General features: G+C 44.8%; 1 protein-coding gene across 6 annotated transcripts in view; it reads left to right on the forward strand.

Annotated features, from left to right (window-relative positions):
* The window catches only part of Mast4 (microtubule associated serine/threonine kinase family member 4), a 591,291-nt gene that overhangs the window by 277,294 nt on the left and 296,830 nt on the right, over positions 1–17,167 (forward strand). For 2 of the 6 annotated variants that reach the window (XM_037209461.1, XM_028884811.2), the window contains exon 4: positions 613–687. The exons of the other annotated variants lie outside the window; for them this stretch is intronic. In XM_037209461.1, coding sequence (XP_037065356.1) covers positions 613–687 — 75 coding nt within the window. The remainder of the gene's footprint in view (positions 1–612; positions 688–17,167) is intronic. 6 annotated transcript variants of the gene reach the window in all.

Raw genomic sequence — 17,167 nt, forward strand, 5'->3', positions numbered from 1 at the left:
TTAAACCAGTAATGTATGGTACACATTTAGGGGAAGTTTTTGATGGCTGTCAGAAAAGATGAATCTACTGGGATGATGGAGAGAGATGCTTCTCAGACAGATATTCCTCTCATAGTTATGAGGAAGACTGGAAGACTGTGATCTCTACGACATTTAGGTGATATCCACTAGGTATGAAGTCTGACTGTAAGCAAGCTTCATAATGCTGTTTTCTTAGGAAGGTGGACTTTGGGTTCAGGAATATAGTATTCTAGTTTTCCTTAGTATAATTACCTAACAGAATAACAAAGATTTGCTGTGAAATGTCTGAATCCTGGGCTGGGCCTGTGGCGTTATTACACAAATGTATATATTGGCTATTTTTAACATAATGACTTGCATGGGTTTTTTGGGGTGAACATGGTGTGTGTGTGTGTGTGTGTGTGTGTGTGTGTGTGTGTGTGTGTGTATGTGAGTGTGTCACACGTGCATGCTTATTGGATATTCAGCTTAAACAAAGTACAGTATGGTTAAACACTGTCCCTCTCCTTTTCTGGCCATTCTCCCATCATCCCATGCTCACTTTCCCCCTTCCCACCTCTCGTTCATTTCCCATCTTCCATTCACTGTCAGGAAGGGCAGCCTCCGAAGAGCCATTTCAACTCAGCTCGACATCGCCAGAGACTAGTGGACCCAGCTGCTCCAAAAGTGAGTGTGTCCTGTCGCCTTGGGCGGCCAATGTGCATGACAGTGTGGTCCCTCTGGGATGGTGGGGTTGTCAAGTGTTACGTGTAGAGGAGGCGGAGTCTTCTCTATTCAAGTGTTGTTCTAATGAACACTTAACAGCCTGCCCTGAACTCAAACAAACCATGGCTTGTAGCCTGAGCTGTTTTTACCTATCATGTGTCCTCCCAACCGTGGCCAGTGTCAAGGACTTGTGTGATGTCACTGAACTCAGAGCTGGGAAGAGATGCCCAGTTAGAGTACCTCCATGTGGCCAGTCACGTTAGTTTCCCCACATCAGACAGAACTGCCCAAAGCTGAGGAAGTGAGTGAGTTCTGAGTGTCAGCTGCCCCCGTTTCCTACATGTTGTCTTAGTCACTTTCCCCCACCTTTAATAAAAAATACTCAGCTTACGCCATTGAAGGGGAGAAAGATTTGTTTTGCCTTATGACTCCAGGGCATGGACTTTGTCTACATTTCTATTCTTGTTGCTGTGATGAAACAACTTACAGGAAAAGGATTTATTTTAGCTGAGAATCCAAAGTACAGTCCAATACAGCAGGGATGCAATGGCAGCTGGAACTCCAAGCAGCCTGTCTTAGTTAGGGTTTCTTTTGCTGTGAAGAGACACCATGACCGCAGCAACTCTTAAAAGGGAAAACATTGGGGGCTGGCTTACAGTTTCAGAGGTTTAGTCCATTATTTTCATGGTGACATGTGGGCAGATACGTGTTGCAGAATATTCCTTTACACTGTGTGAAGATGTGTCACTGTGATTGGTTTAATAAAGAGCTAAATGACCAATAACCAGGCAGAAAGAGGTTAGGCGGTACTTCTGGGGACAGAGAGGACTCCGAGAGGAAGAAAGGTGGAGTTGCCAGTGAGACACAGAGAGGAAACAGGAGGCGTAGGATGGAAGAGAGGTAACGCCACATGGCAGAACATAGATGAATATAAATGGGTTAATTGAAGTTATAAGAGCTAGTTGAGAATAAGCCTGCACTAAGGCTGAGCTATCATAATTAATAATAAGTCTCAGTGTCATTATTTGTGAGCTGGTGGTCCTGATAAAAAAGTTCTACTGCAGATATGGTGCTGGAGAAGGAGCTGAGAGTCCTTCATAGTGATCTGCAGGCAGCAGAAGCAACTGTGTCCCACACTGGGCAGGGCTTGAGCATAGGAGACCTCAAAGCCCGCCTTCACAGTGACGCACTTCCTCCGACAAGGCCACACCTACTCCAACAAGGCCACACTTCCGAATACTGCCACTCCCTATGGGCCATGCATTCAAACACATGAATGTATGGGGCCATACCTGTTCACACCACCGCACAGCCTATCACACTGCTCCGCAGACCACACTGCCCAGAAGAAAACAATGCATTTCTGTATGATAGTGCTCAACTTGCCTTCTCTACTCCTCTACAGGCCAGGATACCTTGCCTTGGGAGTTATGTCACCCATAGTGGCCCAGACATGCTCAGAGGTCCATTTCCCTGGTGATGCTTATTGCTGTCAAGTTGGCCATTAATGCCAGTCACAATCCATGGTAGCAGGAGCATCTCAGAGCTGTGTTTGTGAGAGCTGCTAACATCTGGGCAGGTCAGGAAACAGACAGCGATGAACCTCCCGCCCGATTCCCTTTCTCCTTTCCCCTTTGTGTTCAGTCTGCTGTCAACCCATGGAATGGGGCTGGACACATTCAACATTGGCTGCCTTCCCTTGGTGAAAACTATCTAGAAATGCCGTCACAGACACACCCGCAAGTGCGCCTCACTAACATCCTCCATGTTTATTAACCCAGCCAAGATGACAGCCCAAATTAATTGTCACAAGTGTGCTTACTTGTAAGTTTGGACATTTTAAATGTGTAAATGTCTGTCAGAACTTGTTTGCAGGAGGCTAAGGTTGTGGGTCACCAGTGGAGGGCTTGCCCAGCATTGACACGGACCTCGGCTTGATCTCCATCGCTGCAGACAAACACACGGACAGACAAAAGCAGTTGACTTGTGAAAACCCTGAACGTTTACTGAGAGTGGGTGGGGTGGCTTCAGCACTGTAGTTTATAATGTGTATAGTGAGATCTGCAGCCCATCTGTTAGCACAAACTGGAATGTGAGGTCCTCCGCTCCTCACCATTCCAAAAGAAAAGTGGGAGATGGGTACTGGAAAATGGAGATGGGTTTATTTACAAGTCTGTCCAGAGCTGGGGAGAGAAAAAAAAAATGTTAGCATTTCTTTTTTTCTTGTCGGTTGGTCTTACAAAGTTATAGAAAAGTGGGAACAAAAGCCAGGGGCTGGGCATATGGAGGTCTCTGATGTGAGCTAGGTTGTCAGAACTCTGAATTCTCTTCCTGGCAGGTGGATTTCCCTTTTTGGGGGGCCACCAGGGCTTCAGCCCGCCCTGGCTCTCAGCATGGCTCTCTTGGGGTTTTACAATTCTCTAGACACCATGGCTTCAGGTCCCTGGTTTTTCTGCTCATCCTGAGCTCTCTGACAGATAGCAGGGACCACAGAAAGTAGCTGAGGTTTTGGGTGAGGATTTGCTAAAGTCAGCAGTTTAAAGGGCCCGAGTTCTTCTGCACATAGCCTCTTATTAAACTCACATTCACTGGCCAGTAGGAGAAGGCATTCTCAGACTGCCCCGTGACCCAGTGAAATTTCAGCTGGCCTTTTAAAGCACTCCACTCAAATCTATTTTTAGCCATTGTCAGCTTTTAGCACTCCAGAGCGTCAAAGATTCTATTTTTGTAAAGTTTTGCTCAGGGTCAACATGACAACTTTTTAGGACCAGATTCCCTTACCTGTGTAGTGGTGTCACACCCAGGACTCTGTAGTGGAGTCACACCCAGGACTCTGTAGTGGAGTCACACCCAGGACTCTGTAGTGGAGTCACACCCAGGACTCTGTAGTGGAGTCACACCCAGGACTCTGTAGTGGAGTCACACCCAGGACTCTGTAGTGGATGTCACACCCAGGACTCTGTAGTGGAGTCACACCCAGGACTCTGTAGTGGAGTCACACCCAGGACTCTGTAGTGGATGTCACACCCAGGACTCTGTAGTGGAGTCACACCCAGGACTCTGTAGTGGAGTCACACCCAGGACTCTGTAGTGGATGTCACACCCAGGACTCTGTAGTGGAGTCACACCCAGGACTCTGTAGTGGAGTCACACCCAGGACTCTGTAGTGGATGTCACACCCAGGACTCTGTAGTGGAGTCACACCCAGGACTCTGTAGTGGAGTCACACCCAGGACTCTGTAGTGGATGTCACACCCAGGACTCTGTAGTGGAGTCACACCCAGGACTCTGTAGTGGATGTCACACCCAGGACTCTGTAGTGGAGTCACACCCAGGACTCTGTAGTGGAGTCACACCCAGGACTCTGTAGTGGAGTCACACACCATGGATCACACCAGGACTCTGTAGTGGAGTCACACCCAGGACTCTGTAGTGGAGTCACACCAGGACTCTGTAGTGGATGTCACACCCAGGTCTCTGTAGTGGATGTCACACCCAGACTCTGTAGTGGATGTCACACCCAGGACTCTGTAGTGGAGTCACACACAGGGCTCTGTAGTGGAGTCACACCCAGGACTCTGTAGTGGAGTCACACCAGGACTCTGTAGTGGAGTCACACCAGGACTCTGTAGTGGAGTCACACCCAGGACTCTGTAGTGGAGTCACACCCAGGACTCTGTAGTGGATGTCACACCCAGGACTCTGTAGTGGATGTCACACCCAGGACTCTGTAGTGGAGTCACACCCAGGACTCTGTAGTGGAGTCACACACAGGACTCTGTAGTGGAGTCACACCCAGGACTCTGTAGTGGAGTCACACCCAGGACTCTGTAGTGGAGTCACACACAGGACTCTGTAGTGGAGTCACACCCAGGACTCTGTAGTGGAGTCACACCCAGGACTCTGTAGTGGATGTCACACCCAGGCCTCTGTAGTGGAGTCACACACAGACTCTGTAGTGGAGTCACACCCAGGACTCTGTAGTGGATGTCACACCCAGGACTCTGTAGTGGAGTCACACCCAGGACTCTGTAGTGGATGTCACACCCAGGACTCTGTAGTGGATGTCACACCCAGGACTCTGTAGTGGAGTCACACCCAGGACTCTGTAGTGGAGTCACACCAGGCTCTGTAGTGGATGTCACACCCAGGCTCTGTAGTGGATGTCACACCCAGGCTCTGTAGTAGTGAGTATGTCACAACTCTGTAGGTCCCCAGGCTCTCTGTAGTGGAGTCCACCAGGCTCTTATGGTCACACCAGGACTCTGTAGTGGATGTCACACCCAGGACTCTGTAGTGGATGTCATCCTCAGAGCTCTGTAGTGGATGTCACACCCAGGACTCTGTAGTGGTGTCACACACAGGGCTCTCTGTAGGGAGTGTCAGTTCCAGGGCTCTATAGTGGATGTCACTTCCAGGGCTCTGTAATGAGTGTCACACACAGCTCTTCTCCCTCACTTGCTGGACCAAAGGCCATTTACAACAGAACCTCAGGTGTCTCCTCTGAGGGGAAAAGTTACACAGAGTTCCTGGAGTCTTATGCCTTCTATAATAAATTTGCCAGCCGGGCGGTGGTGGCACACGCCTTTAATCCCAGCACTTGGGAGGCAGAGCCAGACAAGTCTTTGTGAGTTCGAGTCCAGCCTGGTCTACAAAGTGAGATCCAGGACAGGCTCCAAAAGCTACACAGAGAAACCCTGTCTCGGAGGAAAAAAAAAAGCATCCACCTTTTTTACTTTTATTTTACCAGTGAAACCCCCTTCAGTATGCCAGACTTTGTGGTATTGACTAAGACGCGGGCATCTTCCACATAATGCTGGCCAACCACGCTGAGCAAGAAAACTCTGATTAGAGCTACTGACTTTGTATAAGTTATCATTTTAGTCCATCAGTAACACTACATTGCTTATGCTAAAATTTCTTCAAAGTGGACATAGATGCCATGGCCCTTTGCCATATTATTAAGGGTCTAGAATGTCCCGCAAGTCCCACACAACTCACCAACCTGTCACTATGTATAAGAAAAACTAAAGTAGCTTTAAGGAAGAAGTGTATTATCGTGGCTGGATAGAAGCCTCAGCAATGAAGAGCCTTTGATGCTCTTCCAAAGGACGGTTCCTAAGACCCATATCCAAGACCCAAAACAGCCTGTCACTCCAGCTCCAGCACCAGGGATCTGACACCATCAGGGCCTCCCAGGACACCAGCACACACATGCATGTGAACACACACATGCACACACACACTAAAATAATTAAAAAAAAAAAAACCCAAAAGTGTTTTGTCCTAATGTAGATGACAGGTTAGAATAGAGCAGCCTCTTCTTCTACCCACTTTTGAGCTATAATTAATGTAGCTAAAATACTGTGCAAATTAAGCACATGCTGTTACACACACTTCTTGGTCCTTGGTGTTTTAAGTACACAACTTGGTATGTGCCTTTGTTCTTTTTTTTCATGGTCTGGTATCCATTCTGTCTCTTAGCATTTTGAGAGATACCATGTCTCACATGCCGTGTGTGTTATGAACTCAACTAATCAGCTAATTTTCTATTAGTGGCAAAAAAAAAAAGGCTTTTTGTTATTCCATTGAGAGTAAGAATCATGGCTTCTTATCTACAGAAACTTTCAGAGGACCTCATTAAACTGCAGTGAAGATGTCTGGTGCCTCAATGTGCTGTGTGAATTGGTTCGTCCATGTTACCAACTAGATTTGAAAGGTCAAGTCCTTCCCTTTCCAAAACACTGCAGAAATGGAAACCTGAGAAGCGCCTGCATTTCCCCCCTGATTATTAAGGAGCTTTGGGGAAAGCTACTGTTTGCTCGGTGGCTGAATTACTTGGACAATAAAAGGGAAACAGAAATGTGCATCCATGTAACCAGTGACCTTTCATAGTAAGCCTACTCGATTCTAATCTGCACTGTGTCATTTTAACTGGGTGACCTGAGTTGTTACAAAGAATTCTTAGAAATTGCGGACTTCCATGTTCTATGGGTCAGGAACAATGTGTGGTAAGCCCACTGCCAGAGAATACCGATTCTCTTTTGAGAATACCGATTTTATTCTGAGTGTCTGCTTGCACGGTTTGGGAAGAAGTGTAGCCAGGTTGAACAGTTTCCCATTCACAGAGAGGCGTGGTACAAAAAAACCACACTAGACTTGGTTCTACTGTAAGCTTTACCATGAGCCAGCTCTGTGGCTTTGGGTAGTCATTGAACTCTGAGCTCCTTTGTCCTAAGTGTTTTCTTTGACACAATGAGAGCATGTAAAATGTTCTCTTAATCAGTGTAGGAGATTGCTTTTCTTCTCCATCAAGCTCTCCATTTTACCATTTGCTGGGATTTTTTTGAATGGCAGGTCTCAATTCTAAAATATCCCTCTTCGCGAATCACTTCATTCTTTGCGCCTCCCAGCATCTTGCAGTCTTATTGTTAGGTAGACTTCTATCAGAGTCTCCAGTGGAAGCTAATTCTTTTAAAAAAAGAGAAATGACTTCCATACTATTGGGGAAATACAGACCAGAAATTAGGAAGCTCGCTTTCTGCTCAAAGAGCTCCCCCCCCCACCCCCCCACACCATCACTACTACCCAGCCTAGATTTTTACATTGCCTGAGAAACTTAGAAAGCCCTTTGTGCTTTGGGCATAGGAAAACAAGCTTTCAAATCTGTTTTTATTTGAATAAAAATAAAGAATGCAAGGGAGATCAAAGACAAGCGAAGCTCCTCATATTGGCTAAGCCTGTCCACCGGGACCACAAGATGTATCTCCCACTTTGAGAATGTGCTTACCTGTCCGTCCCCCAGTTGGAAGGCTGTTAACACAGCAAATGAGCAAAGAATACAGCAAAAACGGCCAGTAGGAATAATAGTTCAAAGACTACAGAGCTGTTATTTGTGGGAGCTGCTAAAGGCTTCTGTTAAATAAAAATCAATTTGATACGGGAGCATCAGGGACACGATCCGGTGGGCACAAGAGGACGGGAGGCCCGCAGGGGATTAGCTTTCAAATCTCCTGGCATTTCAGCACAAAAGGATGATGAAGATTTATTCTCCATGAGCTGTCATTTTACATGGAGGCTTTGCTGATCCAGAATAAATAGGTTCATAAAGACTGTATTGAAAATTTGAGCAGGTGAGAGCAAATGGTGGGAGGCAGAGAGCATCGAATACATTTCAAGACCAGAAAGTGTTGAAACTTCCTATCCTTCCTTATAAAACAAACACCAAACTACCCCAGTACACAGATAATCCAGCAACCAAAACCTGCCCGTAAAGATTCATCATTTGAACCTGCTGTAGGGCTTGGAAATCTTTTATATTAATTCTTAGCAATTTCTCTTCTTTTCTCTAATGAGAATGAGGTTTATAAAACTTGGGCTCCCCTGCTGGGAAAATGAGCCCCGAGCCATCTCAGATCAGATGGTCTTCTCTTCTTACTTAGTGTAAACCTTTTAGGATTGATCCTTTTTCATTCCTACCTACCTGAAGAGTAAACATCTCTGAGACCTTACGAACGCACTGTTCAGAAGGAACCGGAATTCAGAGTTACAGAGATGGTGTAAATAGCTGGTAGGAAATGATAGGATTGCATTTCTTTCTGTCATATCAAAAGAAAATAGGTTGATTTTTTTTTTTTTTTAAACATCGAGGGGATAGGCTTTAAATTATCTACATTTTGGAGCCTTATTATGCATGGAGCTTCTAGATGGTAATTAACACCTTCCTAGTCCCAGGAATTTCAAGTGTTAAAGAATATTTTTTTTCTTTTTTGGAGGATGCAATTCTTATTACTATATTTAAGGACATAGAAAGATGGGGAGGGATAGGAAATTGGTTGCCATAATTATTCTGAGAAGATTCTTTTTTAAAAAAAAAAAAACATAAAATGTTGCACTACGGGAACTTTTTTTTTTTTTAAATAAAGGACTTTAGGGCTCATAAATTTCTAATAGAAATCTTTGAGGGAGTTTATAGTTTCTGTTTGTGTGCTTCTATATCAGCCATCTATCAGTGATCTTTGGTACCCACTAAAATGAGCATGAATCTCATGTCTGAGACTTATTAACTGTGACCTGGAGCCAATTACCTAATCGCTCCGAGTTAGCTTTAGTTTTCTCATTCACAAAATAGAGACCAACATAGTGTCCATCTCATCTCGTCAGAGTTTGGTCAAACTCATTGAGAGTTTGGTGAGATAATGGCCATGTGGTCAAAGCAGTGAATCAGTACTGAATTGTAATAATCCCTTAAACTAGGATCACTATTATCATAGTTATGAGGCGTATTAGTTATAAAGTATTCTTGTTGCTGTGACAGAATACAGACAGAAGGGACTTAAGGAGGGAAGGGCTTTATTCTGGCTCATAGTTTGAGGGGACACAGTCCCTCACGGTGGAGAAGTGGTCTTGGGCCTGTAAGGTGGTTGATCATTCTGCATCTGCAATCAGGGAGCAGAAAACAATGAATGCTCACTTTCTCATTCTAACGCAGTTCAAGACTCCAGCCCATAAAGTGCATCTCTCCACATCTAGGGTGGGTCATCCCACTTCAATTAGTGAAATGTAGACAGTGATATGCTTGGAGGCTCATCTCATTATAATTTTAGATTCTGGCAAGTTGATAAACAGTATTAACCATCGCATGAGGTAAACATTGTTTGTTTTTTTCGACTTTTGTCCCTATTCTGTAAAATAGGGGTTTAAGATATTACGATCTTTGAGGACTAATATATAGTACAGTAGACTTTTAATAGTCTACTTTTGTATGCCACCCATATGTTAGGCATGAAATGATACGTTTGCAGGAGTATTTAGACTCCTACAGCATCCGCCTCTTGCTCGAGTGTTAGTCTGTGCTACATTGGCAGAAAAAATAAATAAATGAAGCAGAGACAATAATAAACTGTGTGGTCAGCAGCACCACCATGACTATGATCCTGAGCAGGGACAGATCCATGAGTTCCGGTCAGGAAAGACTTTGAGGGCTAGGAAAATTTAAACAGCATCAGAGTGAGGCATGTGTGTTCTGTGCGTACCTTCAGTAGTTTTCAGTCACAGCGTAGGGGGCAAAGTCAACCTGTGAGCCCCACCTGCCCAAGGACCAGGTAACTTCCTGGCATGCTGGGAGTTGTAGTTCTTGGGAAAACAGCAAAGCCACATGGGAAACACAGTGGCTGTATGGTTTTGTCCTTAAAAAGCACCCGCGAACCTGGGTCCTTTGCAAATGCGTTTAACCACTGAGCCATCTCCACAGCCCCGAGTCCCTGTTCTTATCCAAACTGCTGCCTTCTAATGGCCACTGCTAGCCAGTGAAGAGAGGCTCTGAGAATTTGCATACACGGTGTCCTCTTGGAATGTCTGGCAGTAACAACTCTTCCCCCCACCCCTTTTTGTAAAGACTGACTTTTTTCTTCTCTAAAGCATATATATGCATACAGAACTCCTAACTGAAATATAATGCAGTTTCCTAAGGATACAGCTTGAGGAATTTTGACAAACTGAACCATCATAGACTAACAGCATCCAGGTCATGAGACAAGGTGGCAGACTCACCTGGAAAGCGCAGGAACCCACACCCCTGGTCTTTTCTCTGGACAGTAGCTTATTATGCTGAGAAGCAGCACCCTGTGAAAGACCGGGCTTTAAAAGTGAAAACAATGGAGACTGCGGCATGATTGCCTTTTCTTTCCTTTTACCTCAGTCTGCCGCTTCCCTTCTGAGAGCTGAGAGCCCAGGAGGGAAACCAGAGCATCTTGGTGAGCTGAGAGGCCCCTGTTATCAGAGGGCCAGTTGGTGCTGCCAGCATTAGTTGGCACCATGGTTTAGATAGTCAGGAAGACCTCCCAGTGGCCAACTAGATAGAACTTTCGTCTCTCCTCTGGCCTTTCTTCAAATTTATGGGACAGCTGTCTCTGACGTTCCCTTTCAACTCATGGAACAACTTTGGCAGTTTACATGACAAAGCCACACTACTAGGAGAATGTTTCCCTACTTCCCAGGTGATTAAATCCCTCTGTGTCCAAGTATCATGTTCCACATTGAATGTCTCCCGCCTGCCTTAGAAACCTGTAACCAGTGATTCAGCAAGGGTTCACTGCATAAGTTTAATAACCTGCCCTGGATACCCAAGAGGTCCAGGTATTCAAGGAGAGGGAACAGAGGCCAGGCTCAGAATGGGTGCTTTCTGTCTTCAGCCATCACGCCATGTCTGGACACCTTCCTGGGCATGCCATAAACAGAGAGAAGCAGGCTGCTCAGCATTCAAAGGCAAGCACTTGCTGCACCTCCCTTTCATTTCATGTGCCACAGAAATCCTTTGGCATAGATAGAGCTCTTCTGATGCAGACCTAGGTAAAGCTACAAGGCTTCCAGAAAAATCTTTATTGCTCTTACAGTTCCCATGTACGTCTGTCCCAGCTTATAAAATTTGTCTCTGATGGCTTTAAAAGGAACTTCATACTTCATAACAGTTGTGCTGATGAAGGGACAGTTAGCATAGGTAGATGACTCCCAGAAAAGCAAATATGGAGTTTGGCAATAACAAGCATGAAGACTGAGTTTGATACCCAGCACCAATGTCAGAAGCCAGATGTGGGGCTGGGAGGATGGCTATACAGGTAAGGGTACCTGCTAGGCCAGCGTGAGGATCTGAGTTGAAGCCACGTGAATGAAACTCTGGCATGGATGTATGCCCCTGTGATCCCATCTCTAGGTGGGGCAGAGACAGGAGAATCACTGATATTGGTTGTAGTATTAAGGCAACTCCACGTAGTTAAAAAAGAGGTTTATTTTGTGGGATAACTTACAAGTGAAGGGACAGGTAACAGGGTCTGGGAAAGGTGTAGCACAGTCCAGCGGTGTTCTCTGGAGAACTCTGCTCAATCTACCTCCAGCATCCAGGATCCAGGAACCAAGAGAGCCAGGCACATCTGGATCTCAGGTCTTAAGGACTCCTGTCTTGGCCCTACCTTGTAGGCATGACAGTTACCGAAGCCTCAATGGGGGTGGTACTTCAGGTCAAAGCTGGAACAGCTACCCACTACACACTGGGGCTTGCCAGAACCATCCTAACCAGGGCCAGTGAGAGACACTGTCTCAACGGAATGAAGTCAAGAGTAATAGAACAAGATACTGGCTACCTTCTGCAGGCCTCTGTGTACAGACACAGACATATGCACCCATGCACGAGTATGAATACACCATATACACATGTCACACACACACTAGAAACAACAACAGCATCTAATTTAAAAAAAAAAGCCAAGCATGGTGACACACATTTGTAATCTCAGTGTTGGGGAGAGGGAGACACTTGCCAATCAGCCTAGACTAATCAATAGGCCCCAGGTCCCAATAAGAGACCTTAGTCACATACACACACGCACACGCACACACACACACACACACACACACACACACACACACACACACGGTGGGCAGCTCCTGAGGAACACCTGATCTTTGGCTGCTACACACACACAATCCCCCTTCACATATACGTATGTGTACCTGCATATATACATGTACATATTCACATATACACATACAAAATAAGGAAAAGCCAAGATCAAAAACTGACTTTATGCATAAGAAATAAGTCTCAACTGAAGTAAATTAAAATATGTTCTAAGATTTTCTAAGAATTCTAAAAGTTGAATGTTTCCCAGGGAAATTGCTCCCCGCCCCCACTAACATTGCTGATGGAAGTAAATTAGTACAAGCTCTTCAGAAAGATATTTAGCAGAACTAACCAGTACCACTGGACATACAGGTATTTTGAAGAGGGAGGGTAGCCATCAGATTACACCCACATACCTGTGAAATAAGCCCCCCAAAAGATTATTAATTACAGTATAAATCTTAATATAAAAATATTAGAAACAGGGCCTGGAGAGATGGCTCAGAGGTTAAAAGCACTGACTGCTGTTCCAGAGGACCTCAGTTCAATTCCCAGCATGTGGTTCACAACTACCTATAATGGGATCTGGTGCCCTCTTCTGGCAAGCAGGCACGCATGCAGGCAGAACACTGTATACATAACTAAATTAATTTAAAAAATATTAGAAATAACCCAAATGACTTTCAGAAGTTAACTAAGTGGACAAACTGTAGTTCACTTGGGCCATGGAAGCCACGGAGCTATGAGAGAAAGCAGATGCTCTTTCCATGAGGAAAATCTGATCAAAGAAGAATCAGAGGGGAGAGGTTTAATATGTCTCCTTTAACATTAGTTTTGTCTGGGAGAGGAACACAGAAAATGGATCAAATGGATTTAAAAAATCAAGCATCTCTTTATACATGTGAACATATTACATATTCAAAGCAGAGTTTAAGTTTACAGTGTATGGTTAAGGTATACAACATCACACACACACACACACACACACACACACACACACACACGTGTGGTTTACATCTGTGATGCTATAGGTGTATGTACCCATCTCCATGGAGAAAAATGTGTTACTATTGTGTCACAAAGGGACATACCCATTATCTGTGTTTTTTTAAATGTAACATTAAGAAGTCCAAATCTGTGCCTGGTGGCACATGTCTCTATAATTCCAGAACTCAAAAGGTAGAGACAAGAGAATTAAAAGATGGAGGTCAGCCTGTGCTACATAGCAAGATGCTGTCCAAGGGGGAAAATGGAAGAGAGAGAAGAGAAAAACCCTAGGGCTGCAGAGATGGCTCAATGATTAAGAGTACTTGAGACTCGAAGAAGACCTGGGTTTGGCTCCCAGAATCCTTTTTTTTTTTTTTTTTTTTTTTTTTTTCGTTTTTCGAGACAGGGTTTCTCTGTGTAGCTTTGCGCCTCTCCTGGATCTCACTTGGTAGCCCAGGCTGGCCTCGAACTCACAGAGATCCACCTGTCTCTGCCTCCCAAGTGCTGGGATTAAAGGCATGCGCCACCACCGCCCAGCTGGTTCCCAGAATCCTTATCCGGAGACTCAAAGTCACCTGTAACTCCAGTTCCAGGGGATCTAATGCCCTCTTCTGGCCTCCATGGGCACATACATAGTGTACATACAAAAAGAAGCATGTGTGCATGTGCTTGTACACACACACACACACACACAAATGGGTAATTTATTTTAAGAGGAAAAAAAACCGCAGAATCTTCTAACCCAGCATTTTTCTTTTCCTAAGTTATTTCTAAATACCCCATAGACACCTGGTGACTTCTGACTCCTAACTGGATCCTTCTAACAATGGACTATTAAAGCTCATCCACTTTAAATTTTAATTCCTTCCTTTATTATTGTTGTGAGAGGGCATAACCAGCGTGGTGCGTGTGTGAGGTCAGAGGACAGTTTCTCAGGAGTCAGTTCTCACTTCCACCTTGTAAAAAGGTGTCTCTTGAGTCTGCTCTGTTTCATGCTCTGCACTAACTAGCCCAGGAGCTCCCAGGCCATTTTCCTCACTCTACCTCTTATCTCAGCTTGGGAGTCCTGGGATTACAGATATGTGCCATGGCATCTGGCTTTTTTATGTACATTCTGGCGATCAAACTCGGGTCATCAGGCTTATATGACAACCAGTTTTACCCATTGAAACATCTTGCCGGCCCACATTCACCAAGTTATTATAACAAAGGGCAGGATACGCTGGAACAAGATCGAGAAGGGAAGGGCCGTTAATTTACCCCAGTGTTTGCTAACTTCATGTCCCCCTTAACTCATTCGGATAATTCTCTGGGAAGTAGATTCCACTTGCTTTCCAGGAGATCCATATAAACACAGTACTAGAGCCCTTCCAAATGACAACCTGAGAAGTATCTTTGGAATTCAGTTCCGCTCATGTGTGCTAAGCATCCTTTTTGTAGCTGGGTCTGGGGACTTAGTAGCTGCACTTGAAGGTGAGTGCGGTCAGCTTTCTCTTGTCACCTCCTAGTCATTGTCATTGTCTTCTTTCTCTTCCTCTTCCTCCTCCTACTGTTCTCTCTCCCTCTTCCCCTTCCCCCTTCCCCCTTCCCTTTCTTCCCCCTTCCTTTCTCCTTCTCATACACACACATACACAGATATTTCAAGTCAGATATTATCCTGTAGGTGTGAGACGCTGCTGTTTCTGCTGAGTAAGATGCACCCAGAAGAACACAAAGGTCAGGGAACTTTCATGGACCAATGATAACTCTGTAACCAACACCCAGAGAAAAGGAGTAGAATTTCCATTCCCCAGAGCTTCCCCTTGGGATATCCTTAGCGGGTTTTCAGGATGCTTTGAATTTCTCCTGTCTTTCTCAAAGTCTTTGTGTTTCATGCTGCGGCTTGTAGATAATGGCTACCATAATGATGTTAGATAGGAGGCATAAGTTCTAATGTTCGACAACACAGTAAGTTACCCGGAGTTTATGAGAATTTATTACTTGTTTCACAAAGAAATCAGAAAAAAAGGCCTCTCAACATAAGCAGAATGAGAAATGTTTAAGGGGGAGATGCTAATTACCCGGGTTTGACCACCACACATAATATATGTGCATGAGATCATCACACAGTATCCAATAAATACATATAATTAGGAATGTAAGTAGCCTCATCCCAATTTATTATCCAATAAAATGGCAGGGTTTTTTCCCTCTTTGTGTTTAAGGAAAGGCTGTAATTGGGTTACAAGTTACATTAAAGAACAAGTATAAAGATGATAATTGTGGCTTTCAATATTTCAATCACTGGAATTTCTGCATTGAATTCACTGGAATGCTGTGATTAAAATCAGAGAGGAAAGATTCCTTCACTGGGGGGTTTCATTCCTAATGCAAGCCTGCTGTGTGTTCTCTCTTGTTGACACTCATTCTCTCTCACGCTCCTTCTTGCAGCATCCAGTGTTCCCAAACCAGTTGCCACCTAGTCACTAACTCACCCCGCCATGCTCGTCATCGTCGTTGGGTATCTATTGAGGTTGGGTACTTCCAAGAGCTTTGGCTGTACTGAGTCCTTGCTTTATTTATGTGGCTGATAAAGGTCTAGTGTACATGGGTAAAGTGTTACTGCCCAACTGTTCTTAGGGGAATTTTTTTTTCTAGGTCTTAAAAAAAAAAAAACAATGGTGACTTGCAGATGTTGTTGACTTTTCTCAGGGTCGTCAGAATTCGATTCACCCAAGACCTGTGTTCCAGGAAAATCGCCAAGATGAGAATAAGAAAAATTTTACCTCAGAGGTGAAAATATCATAGACTAGGTTAAGTACAGTGGTTACTCATTATGGCTTCTGGATGTATGAAAAAATGACTCCAAGGATCCCCTTGCCTTCAAGGGCTTCTGGGTCCTGTGTGTCTCTGTGTCCACCCATCCTACAGGCAAAAAGGTTCTTCAGAACATGACAGACAGCTTTGAAAAGGAACTCAGATGTGTGACCAGACGAGTCTGGTCGGGTTTTGTCTTGCTTCTGTGGATTCTGATGGAGTCCTGGAAGGAGCATTTCCCAGCAGTCTCTAGGAGAGGAGCTGGTCAGCTCAGAGGCATTTGCTTGGCCACTGCTCAGAGGCCAGCCTGCTGATCTTTCTCTAATTGACGCAGTGTCTTGACACATCCTCTGCCAGATCATTCATTTAGTATTGTTGACACCGGATCTCATCGTGTATGCCAGTGGACCTGGCACTACATGTAACCCAGGTTACCCAGGTTAGTCTCAAACTCAAAGTCCTCCTGCCTCTGCTTCCCAAGGACTGAGAGGATAGGTACACAACAGCCTACTCCACATTTTTTTCAAGTGTGAGTGTGTGTGTGTGTGTGTGTGTGTGTGTGTGTGTGTGTGTTCGTGCGCATGCACGTTGGGGATGTGTGTGCAAATGCATGTGTGTAACCTTGATAAACACCCAGTCCCCATTACCTCCCACATTTTGACACACCTCCTACCTGAAAAAGCAATTTGACTAAAATGGCTGAATATGGTTTTCTTCGGGTTCTGCCTGGGCTTCCCTGTGCCTCTTGAGTGTGGACTGGTCACCTTTACTGAGTTTTAGAACACGTTGGCCATGGTCTACTGGCTTGTTTCTCTTCTGGGGATTCCACCTAGGCATAGATTGCACAATTTGACTTGTCCCACAGACCCTCGAAACTCCTGTCTCGGTTTTTCTTTTTTCTCTTGTCAATTAGTTTGCGTGATTTCGACTGTTTTAATTTCAGCATCAACCCTTCATTTTGCTCTTCCAATGAATAAGCCCATTTCCTTCTGATGTATTTTGAATTCTGGCTTTCCCCTTTTTGTTCATATGTTTAGTTCTATCTGCAGAAATTGTCTGTCTTCATTCATGTTGTCATGTGTTTGCCCCTGTATCCTGGAGCATAATTGTTTTTCAGACTCATAAGATAATACCAAGACCCTGGGCATCGCAGTGAGACCCCATGTTAAAACAAAACAAAAGCTTTTGAGTAGTAATAAACCTCTTTAAAGGACAGAAAAGACCCAGGGCCACTCCCAACCCTGGTAGAGTGACAGGAGA

This window comes from Peromyscus leucopus, chromosome 11 (assembly GCF_004664715.2).
Source record: "Peromyscus leucopus breed LL Stock chromosome 11, UCI_PerLeu_2.1, whole genome shotgun sequence".
Classification (NCBI taxonomy): domain Eukaryota; kingdom Metazoa; phylum Chordata; class Mammalia; order Rodentia; family Cricetidae; genus Peromyscus; species Peromyscus leucopus.